General features: G+C 43.9%; 1 protein-coding gene across 3 annotated transcripts in view; it reads left to right on the top strand.

Moving 5' to 3' along the window:
* The first annotated feature begins 793 nt into the window (after window positions 1-793).
* The window catches only part of LOC131527358 (adhesion G-protein coupled receptor F1-like), a 36,454-nt gene continuing 23,970 nt past the window's right edge, over window positions 794-13,277 (top strand). For all 3 annotated transcript variants that reach the window (XM_058756397.1, XM_058756398.1, XM_058756396.1), the window contains exons 1-4: window positions 794-896; window positions 1,732-1,878; window positions 3,540-3,614; window positions 3,883-3,948. In XM_058756397.1, coding sequence (XP_058612380.1) covers window positions 812-896; window positions 1,732-1,878; window positions 3,540-3,614; window positions 3,883-3,948 — 373 coding nt within the window. In that variant the 5' untranslated portion in view covers window positions 794-811. The remainder of the gene's footprint in view (window positions 897-1,731; window positions 1,879-3,539; window positions 3,615-3,882; window positions 3,949-13,277) is intronic.

The raw sequence follows: 13,277 nt of genomic DNA, 5'->3' as shown, positions 1-13,277 counted from the left end.
CACTCTCTTTAACACACCTGCTCCCCATTCACACCTGAGACCGTGTAACACTAACGAGTCACATGACACCGGGGAGAGAAAATGGCTAATTGGGCCCAATTTGGACATTTTCACTTAGGGGTGTACTCACTTTTGTGGCCAGCGGTTTAGACATTAATGGCTGTGTTGAGTTATTTTGAGGGGACAGCAAATTTACACTGTTATACAAGCTGTACACTCACTACTTTACATTGTAGCAAAGTGTCATTTCTTCAGTGTTGTCACATGAAAAGATATAATAAAATATTTACAAAAATGTGAGGGGTGTACTCACTTCTGTGAGATACTGTATTTGGCGTGCTGTCCGAGGGAAGGGCTCCGAGCTCGGAATATAGCCCGAACCCAGAGAACTCACACACTGTGTGTGTAATTCTAATTAAGTAACCTATGCTGAATTAGTTGATTATATGAACGTGCTCCTCCCGAACTTTGTTAGTAAAACATTTATTAAATGTATACATGAAACAAACACTGAAAACTATTCGGAAACTATTCATGCTCTTGTCGGGAAGGATATAACATTACAAAAATGAATGAAACTGTTAATAGCAGTAACCCATGCAAAGGTGCGATTCATTTATTTGCATTTTCATGATTTTCAGATTTATTTGCATTTTAAACATTTTTTCCTAATTATATATTTTTCTGTAATTAAAAAATGATTATAAATATTCGAGATATTGTTCATAAATGTGTTATTCCCTTTCCAGATATAAATGAATGTCTGTTCAGTCCATCTGTATGTGGTCCAAATTCCAACTGCAGAAATAAAATGGGAAGTTACAATTGCTCATGTCTGGATGGATTCACTGCAACAAACTCAAGTCTCTCCATCAGCATCAATAACACATGTAGAGGTAAATTTTATTGAGACATTTGTATATCATGAAATTTTGCTCACATGCCAGTTACTGTACTCTTTCTCTCTCTCTCTCTCTCTCTCTCTCTCACTCACTCTCTTTAACACACCTGCTCCCCATTCACACCTGAGACCTTGTAACACTAACGAGTCACATGACACCAGGGAGAGAAAATGGCTAATTGGGCCCAATTTGGACATTTTCACTTAGGGGTGTACTCACTTTTGTGGCCAGCGGTTTAGACATTAATGGCTGTGTTGAGTTATTTTGAGGGGACAGCAAATTTACACTGTTATACAAGCTGTACACTCACTACTTTACATTGTAGCAAAGTGTCATTTCTTCAGTGTTGTCTCATGAAAAGATATAATAAAATATTTACAAAAATGTGAGGGGTGTACTCACTTCTGTGAGATACTGTATTTGGCGTGCTGTCCGAGGGAAGTGCTCCGAGCTCGGAATATAGCCCGAACCCAGAGAACTCACACACTGTGTGTGTGTGTGTGTGTGTGTGTGTAATTCTAATTAAGTAACCTATGCTGAATTAGTTGATTATATGAACGTGCTCCTCCCGAACTTTGTTAATAAAACATTTATTAAATATATACATGAAACAAACACTGAAAACTATTCGGAAACTATTCATGCTCTTGTCGGGAAGGATATAATGTTACAAAAATGAATGAAACTGTTAATAGCAGTAACCCATGCAAAGGTGCAATTCATTTATTTGAATTTTAATTTTTTTTTCCTAATTATATATTTTTCTGTAATTAAAAAATGATTATAAATATTCAAGATATTGTTCATAAATGTGTTATTCCCTTTCCAGATATAAAGGAATGTCTGTTCAGCTCATCTGTATGTGGTCCAAATTCCAACTGCACAAATGAAATGGGAAGTTACAATTGCTCATGTCTGGATGGATTCACTGCAACAAACTCAAGTCTCCCCATCAGCATCAATAACACATGTAGAGGTATATTTTATTTAGACATTTGTATATCATGAAATTTTGCTCACATGCCAGTTACTGTACTCTCTTTCTCTCTCTCTCTCTCTCTCTCTCTCTCTCACTCACTCTCTCTCTCTCAAATTTTTCATCAATTACACAATGTGTCAGTTAATTACCGTAATCTAATTAACTGCTCATCAGATTTGGCTGAGCATGAAATACATATTAGATAGATCGTTGCTCGTGTGATATTGCTTAACTATATCATATGATATAAATTAGACAAAAACTCATACAGAGGCATTCTCCCCAATATCTTGAATTTAAGGGCCCTGCATCATGTTCGGCACCAATCAACTGTATAGTGTATACAGGGCCGTGCACAGACATTTTGAGGGGCACTTAGGGGGTGGGTGCTTGTTAATACACATTATCCGGTTGTTACAAATACTACTAGTCAAAAGTTTTTGAAGATTTTTATGATTTTTAAAGAAGCCTTTTCTGCTCACCAAGGCTGCATTTTTTAGATCCAAAGTACAGCAAAAACAGTTAAATACTCATAATGGGGTATATAATATTTTTACTATTTCAAATAACTGATTTTTATTTGAATATATTTTAAAATGTAATTTATTTTGGTGATCAAAGCTACATTTTCAGCATCATTACTCTTCAGCGTCACATTCTGATTTGCTGCTCAAGAAACATTTATTATTATTATTATTATCATCAATATTTAAAACAGTTGAGTAGATTTTTTTCAGGATTCTTTGATGAATAGAAATATCCAAAGAGCAGCATTTATACACTATAACCATTCAAAAGCTTGGAGTCAGTATATTGGAAAGAAATGATAGAAATTAATACTATTATTTAGCAAGGATGCTTTAAATTGATGATAAAGACTTTATAATGAATGTAGAATTTATAGTAACTAGTAACTAAGACAAGTGATTATAATGGGAAATATACTTAATAGCAAGAATTAAAGTGTGACAAACTGCTAAATATTCTATATGATGATTTGCCTGCTGGCTTGCTGGAGCTTTGAATTCATGTTTGCGATGTTGAACTGCCTTAAGCAGCCTCCCTTTGCTCTTTCTCTCTCTTTCTCTTTCTCCTTTTTTGTGAAGGCATTTTTTTTTCTACAAAATGTGCCAACAACAGCAAATTTGGTGTTATTTATATTAGATCTGATCGGGTAGGCCTACAATAATTTGATTAGACATTCTAAGAATGTGGATATTCTATACAAGTTGTTATGACTTTTAGAAGACCCAGAGCAAATCATTACCGATAGAAATACAAAAACAAGCTACCAAATGACTAATTCAGCAGATCAACCACTGACTGTAATGTGGATTGCAATGCATCTAGCTGTTAATGCATCGACTTTCCGGAAGAACTGCCATCTCCACCGAGCGGGCACACAGATTGTGAGTGATGCCGCTGAGTGGCGGAAAAACACGGAGCCAATTCACGGAATCAGTGGATCTATAGCGGAGCGGTAACAGAATGCTTTGAGCTGGGGTGATAGCGGGGGTGGGTTTGGTGAGAGAGGGGCACCTCAGCTGATGAGGGCAGAGGGCAGTGGCACTAGCCACCGGGCCACCCCCCTGTGCACGGCCCTGAGTGTATAACTGTAAAGTCCATTTCAAAGTCATGTCAATTTTCTTCAATTCCAGCAGTACCATCATCAACACCACCACCAATAACAATACCATCAACACCTCCAACGACAAGAAGAAACACAACAACAGGTATGGCCAGTAAAACACAAGTTGGGAAGTAGGGTTAGTTGTAGGGAGGGTGTTCTTGTCTCAATAAAGCGCCATCCACATAATAATTTCATTGTTGGTGTGTGGACCGCATATTAACTGTGGACCGAATATTAACTGTTCCAATTAAAACAGAAACTATTCATGTGCTTGTTGGGAAGGATATAACGTCACAAAAATGAATACAAATATTATCCATGCATAGGATACAGTCAATTTTCATGTCAAAGTTAAAGTCAGTTTTCTTCAGTTCCAACAGTACCATCATCATCACCACCACCAATAACACCAACATCAACACCTCCAACAACAACAGGTATGCCCAGTAAAACAAAATCTGAGATACAGCACAACAACTGTATGTGAAGATGCTGAAGATTATTAGTATTGAGAACCCATCTATTCAATGCACACTTAAGTCTCTGTTATTGCCACAAAGAGAGCGTTGAGATGAGGATCTAAACGCAGCTGTCCTTTTATTAAAAATATATACATGAAACAAACACTGGAATAAAAAAAAAAGTAAAGGCATTACGTCGCATACAGCGGTGTCTCTGTCATTAGCAATTCCCCTGGGCGCTTCAACTAAAAGAGCAGTTTCTCTAAAGGAGCAAATCACGGACGGCTCGTGTCTTTTTAAAGATGCCGCTCCATCCGTGTCCTCTTGGTTGCGATCGTTACCTATCTTCTGTCAGCGGCCACGATCGTTGTCTTCAGTGTCTGGGCATCCAGCGCACTGAAGCTACATTCGTAGATGGTTCATGCGCTCACTGTGAGCGTATGGCAGCGCTGCGATCTTGCCTCTCTCTCCTCACGGGGATGAGAGCTGCATCCTCTGTCATAAGCAGAGGATTGCTGGCTAGTGCTCTGGGAGATCTGAGGATTACAGTGAGAGCTTCTCCCTCTCACTCCCCTTGCAGCGGCTGTCTCGTGCGTCTCGTGTTTCACTGGCCCGGCTCGTGTCGGTCCCAGCATTGTGGGTCGTGTCGGTCCCGACCCGAGGTTGATGCAGGAGCTGTGCTTGGCGACTGACCTCGCCCCCTGGGTGATGAAAGTCACGACGTAGTCCCTCGGGGAGGCGATGTCCACATTAGTGGTCCAAGAGCGCCGTCTTTGGCTCAACCTGGTCAAGATGAGAGACGTCAACAAAGTACACTTTCTTGACTCTCCCGTCTCCCATGCTGGCCTGCTCAGCGACGCTGTCGAGGACTGTGCCCAGCAGTCCTCAGCAGCACAGAAGCAGACCGAGGCCATCCAGCATATCCTGCCCCGACATGATTCTCTACCTGCCACCATTCCGTTCCATTCCATGCCCAAGTCTGCTCATCACCATGTGCGCCCTCCTGCGTCCTCCTAAGTGAGCCTCCCGCAGGAGTGCGGCGCCTCCCGTGTTTCAGCCGGCCCCTAAGTCCTCTAAAAACACGACGTGGCGGCCCTGACAAGGGCAACCCCCGGGACATGGTAAGCTGCTCTTTCAGAGGACATGGTGAGTATAGCACCATTCCTTCCCCTGGAGGAGGGCCGGGCAGAGAATCCTGGATCTGTTCAGCCATAGTTTCAAGGTAGAGCAGTTTCCTCCGGGTAACCAGGCTCGTGGGTTGACAGTGGGCGATGTGCGTCCTCCTCACTCTCGCCCACAACGCCCCTTATCGCCAGCGGCCAAGAGATTGCAGCTCGGGGACGCAATGCCTCTCCAAGCATCTCTGGCCAGTCCCTCCGGGGACACGGGGAGTCCTGCTGTGATGAGCCAGGACGCGATGCCTTCTGTGCCATCCAGCATGACTTCCCTCCACTGCACCACCGCAGGTGCATCGATCGAGCCTGCCCCTCCAGCCGTGATGAGGCAGGGGATTACATCCCTTGCTTCATCGTACCCAAGAAAGACGGTGGCCTTCGGCCAGTCCTAGATCTGCAAGTCTTGAATCGGGCCCTTTACAAGCTTCCATTCAAGATGTTGACACAGATGTATCTAGCCCCAGGATTGGTTTGCAGTGGTCGACTTGAAGGAAGCTTACTTTCATGTCTTGATTTTTCCTCAGTGCAGCCGTTCTTTCGGTTTGCGTTTGAGGGTCGGGCATGGCAGTACAGGGTCCTCCCCTTCAGGCTGTCCCTGTCCCCTCGTGTCTTTATGAAGATCGCAGAGGGTGCCCTTACCCCATTATGAGAAGTGGGCATAAGGATCCTCAACTATCTCGAGCATGGCTCGTTCTCAAGAACAGTTGTGTGATCACAGGGACCTGGTGCTCCGGCACCTCAGCCAGTTGGGGCTTCTGGTCAACTGGGAAAAGAGCAAGCTTTCCCCCGTGCAAAGAATCTTTATTCTTGTTATGGAGTTAGACTTGGTGAGACGCCGCTCATTCAGCCCCTGGGCAGACCTTGTCTTTCTAAAGGCTGGCGTGCCCTCAGAACAAGTGTCTCGGCATGTCGTTGTCACGACAGATGCCCCCATTGTGGGCTGGGGCGCTACATGCAATGGGCAGGCAGCCTCGGGGTTCTGGACAGGGCCTCGACTGCTTTAGCAAATCAACTGCCTTAAGTTGCTGGCAGTGCTACTAGCCTTGCGGCGGTTTTGGCCACTGCTGCATGGCAAGCACGTGTTCATCCACACGGATAACAATGTGACTGTTTTGTACATCAGCTGGCAGGGTTGTCTACGATCACGTCACATCTCATAACTCACCCGCCATCTTCTCCTCTGGAGTCAGACGCAGAGCAAGTCGCTGCGTGCCATCCACATCTCAGGGGAGCTTGATCGTGCAGCCAATACGCTCTCATGACAGCTCACGTTCCCCAGAGAATGACGACTCCATCCCGTTTTCGGAACTCATGCCCCTCCCTGGCACATCCCACTGAGGAAGGACCTCCTTTCTCAGGGGCTCGGCACCATACGGCACCCATGTCCAGATCTCTGGGACCTCCACGTGTGGCTCCTCGACGGGACGTGGCAGACTTAAGTGACTGCACTGTGACTGCACTGAAGTAAAGTCTATTAGTGAACTGGTGTTCTTCTTGCCGAGAAGACCCCCGAAGATGCACGATTCGAGTAGTGCTTTCCTTCCTGCAAGAGAGGTTGGAGCGTAGACTGTCACCCTCCACCTTGAAAGTGTATGTGGCTGCTATCACAGCCCATCACGATGCAGTGGATGGCCGATCAGTGGGAAAACACAGAGTGCAGCGAGAATCTCATCGTCAGGTTCCTGAGTGGTGCCAAAATGTTACATCCTCCTAGGTCACCCCTGGTGCCACCCTGGGATCTCTCCAATGGTGGGCCATCAGGGACAGCAGGGCTTTCTCTGCTGGCCCTATAAAAAATACAATTGTGTGAAAAATGTTTTTATTGATTATTTAGGTATCATTTTCATTTGTGTCATGTCCATGAAATTGCCTATGATTAGTTTAGTTGAGGTTGAACTGGAATATCCTACATAAAAAAAGTCTGAGGCCAGCACTACAGATAGTGCTACCCTTTTGTTGAAAGACGTCACATCTGATTTGTTACGAGGATTAGTGACAGAATCATCAGCCAATCAAATTTTGACGTTCAATGACATGAAATTCAATGAAAAGAAAATGACAGCCGCAGTCATCGGCGCCTACTCTTGTTGCTGATCTACTAAAAAAGCCTTTTCAAGGCGCTCTTTTGCAGACAAAAGAGAATAACTGAGAAAGGAAGACCTAAAATGAATTCGCTAACAAAGGCCAGCAAAGTTTTTATGCGCCATTTCAAAGACTGCAACTATGAGTGCTATGAGTGGCTAACAGCTAACACCAAGCACAAGTTATTTTGTTGGCCGTGTTTACTTTTTAAACCGAGTAAAGGGACATGGAATGACAGACCCATGGACTTTATTTAAAAGTGACAGGTGAGTGCTTTATTATTTGATGAGTATTGTAGCATGCACATTGTTATGGAGGTGTATGTGGTGTGTTGTTAATACTGTGGTGTGGTGTGTGGATGTCCAGCGTTTGTACAGTTTTGCTGCTTTTGTCGCATCGTCATTTTAGAGTGACGTGAATGTGCATAGTGAACCGTGTATTGGTGGATTACTTTTACTGACCATGTAGGGAAATTTACTCTGCATTTACCCCACCCTAATCTAGCCTACTGTTGAAATTGTTGATCAGCGTCATTGTTGTTGAGAGCCTGTGTGCGGCATAATATGTGTATTATATGCATATGGCTGCGTTAGCTGTAACAAAGATGTGTAAGATGTGTACATGTAGTTTACAGTTGCTTACTGAAGACCCTGACTGAAACCCCACGGTACGCTAATGGATCTCTCTATCGTTCTGGCTGGACTTCAGAGCGGTCCCTTTGAGCCGCTGGATTCAGTAGAGCTTAAATTCCAGTCTGCTAAGACAACACTCCTTCCATCAAGAGGGCCGGGGATCACCAAGCATTTTCGGTTAGCGAAGAGTACCTTGTGTTCGGGTCGGCCTACTCTCATGTTGTCCTGAGACCCCGGCCTGGATACGTGCCCAAGGTTCCCACCATGCCTTTTCGCGATCAGGTGGTGAACTTGTGGTGTCATGCTTGCTGCACCATTCCCTCTCACCCGGGTATGCGAGCGCCTTTTTTCCTCCTCCAGTAAGTTCCCCGAACGGCGAACCCTGGTAGAGTATTCTCCAGCATCCCCGGCAGTCAGACTGGGCAGAGCAGTCTGACGCCAGGCCCAGTATCGGTGTTAGCTTGCCCAGGTCTCCGGTCAGCCCCTGTACTGGGCTAGGTGTCCATATGGCTTGATTCCCTTCGGGTGATCCCATATGTGTATTCTTCCACGGTCTTCCCTTGACAGATCATTCTGTCAGTCTCTGCTGGCAGTCGCTCCATCCCTACTCACAGGTAGGACCTGCCTCAGAGACCCATTCCATATGTAGTACTGCCCCAGGCCTGGGTCAGTCCATATCTGTCTCCACATGTTACCTCCCTACGAGTGGGATGTGGTCTCTATAGTGCCCTTCTCCAGAAGGCTTGCTTCCCCATTGTTACTGCCAAGCTGTAACAACTAACAGGAAAAACTTGAAGCAATCTTTCATTTGGGTTGAAGGTTGAAATTCCTTCTATTAAGAAATTTCTGTGGTGAAAGGAACAGCGGCTTGGCTGTCACCAGCAGTGATATGCTCACCTTTGGTCCCTGCGGGTACCAAGGTCAGCGAATTTGCGCTGGGGCGGTGGGAAGGTTATGACCTTTTCATAGCATTTGTCTGACACGCGGCTGCTTGTCAGCATTTGCAATGCCACAGGGTTGTGACGGGGTTCAGGTTGTGGCGCTTTCCATGGACCCCTAATGTCGTCATCAACATAACTTCTCCGTTCCCTCCATCAGGGAACGAGGGTTACGTACGCAACCGAGACGTTTCTTTTCAACAGTCCAAAAGTAGTAAAATAAAGTGCGCACATCCATAATAAAACATGCCTCGCTCGATTCCGGGGGGTGAATAAAGACCTCCTGTAGCGAATTGATGCGTTTTTTTTTAGAAAAATATCCATATTTAAAATGTTATAAATCCGTTCTGGCGGATGATGTAAGATGTACGCGTCAAACACGCGTCTCTGAGATATGGTAGTCACGCGAGTTTGTTTACAGGAGCAAAGAAAGCAAAGTGTGCTTACTTTACCAAAGGATATATATTTACTAGGACTAGATGTTAAAAATCCCTCGATATTCAGCAAGCACTGTTGTTGGAGATGTCCTCTTGGGTGGGGTTGGCTTGGGAGATGACCGCCTGGTGCCTCCAATATGACACATCATCAGTTGTGCACCTCGGCCTCATTGGGTGTTTCGGCCTTTTAATCACAATACACCCTCACCCGAGGCTGGCCCACCACAGGCTGATCAGACCTGGGTGTGTGTCGCACCAGAGGCTCCATGAGGTCACTTGGGCGCCCATACAGTCTCCTTCCACTTCAGCCACAGCCAGTGACTGCTTCTTTCGGTAGCAGTTGCAAGGTCTTTGATGGTCTTCCGCTGAGCCTGTCCTCTGATTCCCACCTCCTTTAGCAGCCTTATGGTCTCCAGTCTCCTCTTGGCTTATATCAAAATCATCACACATTTTTATTTACAAATCCCCATTTTGTGCTTCAAATTCGTGACTTTTTGTTTTGCTGTCTCTCCTCCGTGCTTCTGCATTCGTCACGAATCACCGGCGCATGCACGACGCGTACGTCCTATGCATGGATTGCGGAACGAACCAAAAGAAAGAAGCGGGTGGGGGTTGATATTTACATAGTTCATGAACATACATAGTAACATGTAATAGGCTATAAACAGTACTAAAGATGTCGGATATGTTAGCCTATGTATTTATGCTATGATTCTCCCACGATTCTGAAAACAAACATTAGACAACCAAACAAAAAATGTAATTTGAGTTTCTGACAAATGTTTTATTTAATGTTGTGAATGAGTCTATTTATAAATGTCTAAAATGTTTTAAATGAGTCTATTTGTTAATTTAAATGAATTCATTATGTAGGGGGCCTCACTAAAAAAAATTATAAATAAAAACTGAGGATTTGTTTAGTCCAGAGTTTTTGAATGAATCTCTTGAATGATTCAGAAATCAAATACATTTAACAGTCACTGTTTGCCACTGTGACGGTTCCCGTTGTTGGAAATTGGGCGCTTTGTGATTGGTGGCTCCGCCTATGACTCACTCCAATCTGCAATTCATTGAGTATACCTGCCACTGTGGTAGGCAAAGGAGGCTGGGGCTTGGACTTGGAACACTGGGTTGTGTTTGGTTTGATTTGTATTGTTTTGAGCACTTTGCTACTACAGCACATTACACCAGCAGCCAGGCACCCCGCTTTACACACTGATGATGCTGACGTTTTCGAAAATATGGTTATCTTTTCTGTTGTGTTTTTGTTTCATTATATTGATTTACTTTTGAGCTTAATAAAGCCTTTTCTTATTGAGCCTTATGTTTGCGTGTGTCCCTCCTTGTGTTGCTTGCCTTTGAGCCAAGGGTTGTAACAGCCACCTACTGGCATAATGTAACATACAGTATCTCACAGAAGTGAGTACACCCAGGGCCGTTTCTAGCCAATTTGACGCCCTAGGCGAAATCCCTATTGGCGCCCCCCCAAATTATATATATATATATATATATATATATATATATATATATAGATACATATATATTCTTTTCAGACACCAGTTTCTTGTTACATTTAAATTGGTTGTCATAGTAACGATACTAATTTGTGGAGATTGAGTTCCACAAATCTGAATGCATTATTTGTAAATTGACTTAAAATAAACATTTTGCACAATTTATTATCTGTAATATCATTGTATTGCCACTAGATGCCTGTATAGCCCTATTTAACAATCCCTAGTAGCTAAAACATAGCACATAATTTACACATAAATCACACATAAATTAATTTTATTACATTTGGATTTGGATACATGTTTATATACTATCAATAGCTACTTTTTGTCTTTATCTGTTTTTTGTTCAATTGTTTTGTTGTTGTTGCTTGAAACATTGATTTAAAGTGTCAGTTATTGCATTATTATTTCAGTCAAACCTATAAAACCCTTTGTTGCCCCAAACTACATATAAAAGCCTGATCAGTGGCATAAAAGTAATCAATACAGCAACTTAATCCTTTGCTACTCATTAAAGCATGAACTTCCCCTTTAAATAACGTGACGCTCTGCCCTCTATGTGTATGACGCTTCTCCCATTAAGTGCTGTTAGAAGTGAATGAATTGATCAGGATTTCGACACCTCCATAAGGATGTATTAAACTCGACAAAGCAGTTTGATAAAGGATGCATTGATCTCGTGAATTAGCGAATTTTACTATACTTTACTATTTTTTTAATTGGCTGTTGAAGTTTATATGGGAATATTACATGACACGCAGAGCCTTTAACAATGCATTGGCGCAAAAACGCACACCTTTTGGACAAATCTCGCAACACGATTTATCCACTGCCACAAATACTGCCTAAACAAAATACTGATTTTGTGCACTTTATTTACTGTACCAATATTTTAAATTGGCCTTTGAACTTAGCTTTATTGCATGGCAAAAAAAAACAAAAAAAGCGTTACCTTGCCAAAACACTGACAGAGCCCATTCATCTAATGGCGTTGATGAGCGCTCCAAATGCAAGCATGCAACGATCAGGCACCAATTGAGAGCACTCTGATCCAATGGCATACAGGCATCGTCAGATTGACAGTACTCTAGCCCAATGATGTTGGAAATCCAGTGGGGGCGGCAGTCATATTTCAGGGTGACTGTGCCACTCTTTATCACAGCCCTGTTAAAATGTAGCGGCAGTACGTGCACTCATTGGCGCCCCTTCAGCTGGTGGCGCCCTAGGCGACCGCCTAGCTCGCCTATGCCTAGAAACGGTACTGAGTACACCCCTCGCATTTTTGTAAATATTTTATTATATCTTTTCATGTGACAACACTGAAGAAATGACACTTTGCTACAATGTAAAGTAGTGAGTGTACGGCTTGTATAACAGTGTAAATTTGCTGTTCCCTCAAAATAACTCAACACAAAAGTAAGTACACCCCTAAGTGAAAATGTCCAAATTGGGCCCAATTAGCCATTTTCTCTCCCCGGTGTCATGTGACTCGTTAGTGTTTCACTAACAACTTTCTGAGGATCTGAAAACAATAATTGTTGCTCTACATAAAGATGGCGTAGGCTATAAGAAGATTGCCAAGACCATACAGCGGTTTAACAGGACAGGTTTCACTCAGAACAGGCCTCGCCATGGTTGAGCAAAGAAGTTGAGTGCACGTGCTCAGCGTCATATCCAGAGGTTGTGTTTCGGAAATAGACATATGAGTGCTGCCAGCATTGCTGCAGAGGTTGAAGGGGTGGGGGGGTCAGCCTGTCAGTGCTCAGACCATACGCCGCACACTGCATCAAATTGGTCTGCATGGCTGTCGTCCCAGAAGGAAGCCTCTTCTAAAGATGATGCACAAGAAAGCCCTCAAACGGTTTGCTGAAGACAAGCAGACTAAGGTCATGGATTACTGGAACCATGTCCTGTGGTCTGATGAGACCAAGATAAACTTATTTGGTTCAGATGGTGTCAAGCGTGTGTGGCGGCAACCAGGTGAGGAGTACAAAGACAAGTGTGTCTTGCCTACAGTCAAGCGTGGTGGTGGGAGTGTCATGGTCTGGGGCTGCATGAGTGCTGCCGGCACTGGGGAGCTACAGTTCATTGAGGGAACCATGAATGCCAACATGTACTGTGACATACTGAAGCAGAGCATGATACCCTCCCTTCTATTCCAACATGAAGACGACCCCAAACACACTTCCAAGACGACCACTGCCTTGCTAAAGAAGCTGAGGGTAAAGGTGATGGACTGGCCAAGCATATCTCCAGACCTAAACCCTATTGAGCATCAGTGGGGCATTCTCAAACGGAAGGTGGAGAAGCGCAAGGTATCTAACATCCACCAGCTCCGTGATGTCGTCATGGAGGAGTGGAAGAGGACTCCAATGGCAACCTGTGAAGCTCTGGTGAACTCCTTGCCAAAGAGGGTTAAGGCAGTGCTGGAGAATAATGGTGGCCACACAAAATATTGACACTTTGGGCCCAATTTGGACATTTTCACTTTGGGGTGTACTCACTTTTGTGGCCAGCGGTTTAG

The sequence above is a fragment of the Onychostoma macrolepis genome, chromosome 20, assembly GCF_012432095.1.
Source record: "Onychostoma macrolepis isolate SWU-2019 chromosome 20, ASM1243209v1, whole genome shotgun sequence".
In the NCBI taxonomy this organism is placed as follows: Eukaryota; Metazoa; Chordata; class Actinopteri; order Cypriniformes; family Cyprinidae; genus Onychostoma; species Onychostoma macrolepis.
Note: the sequence above shows the minus strand (reverse complement) of the source record. Positions and strands in the feature narration are given on the sequence as shown.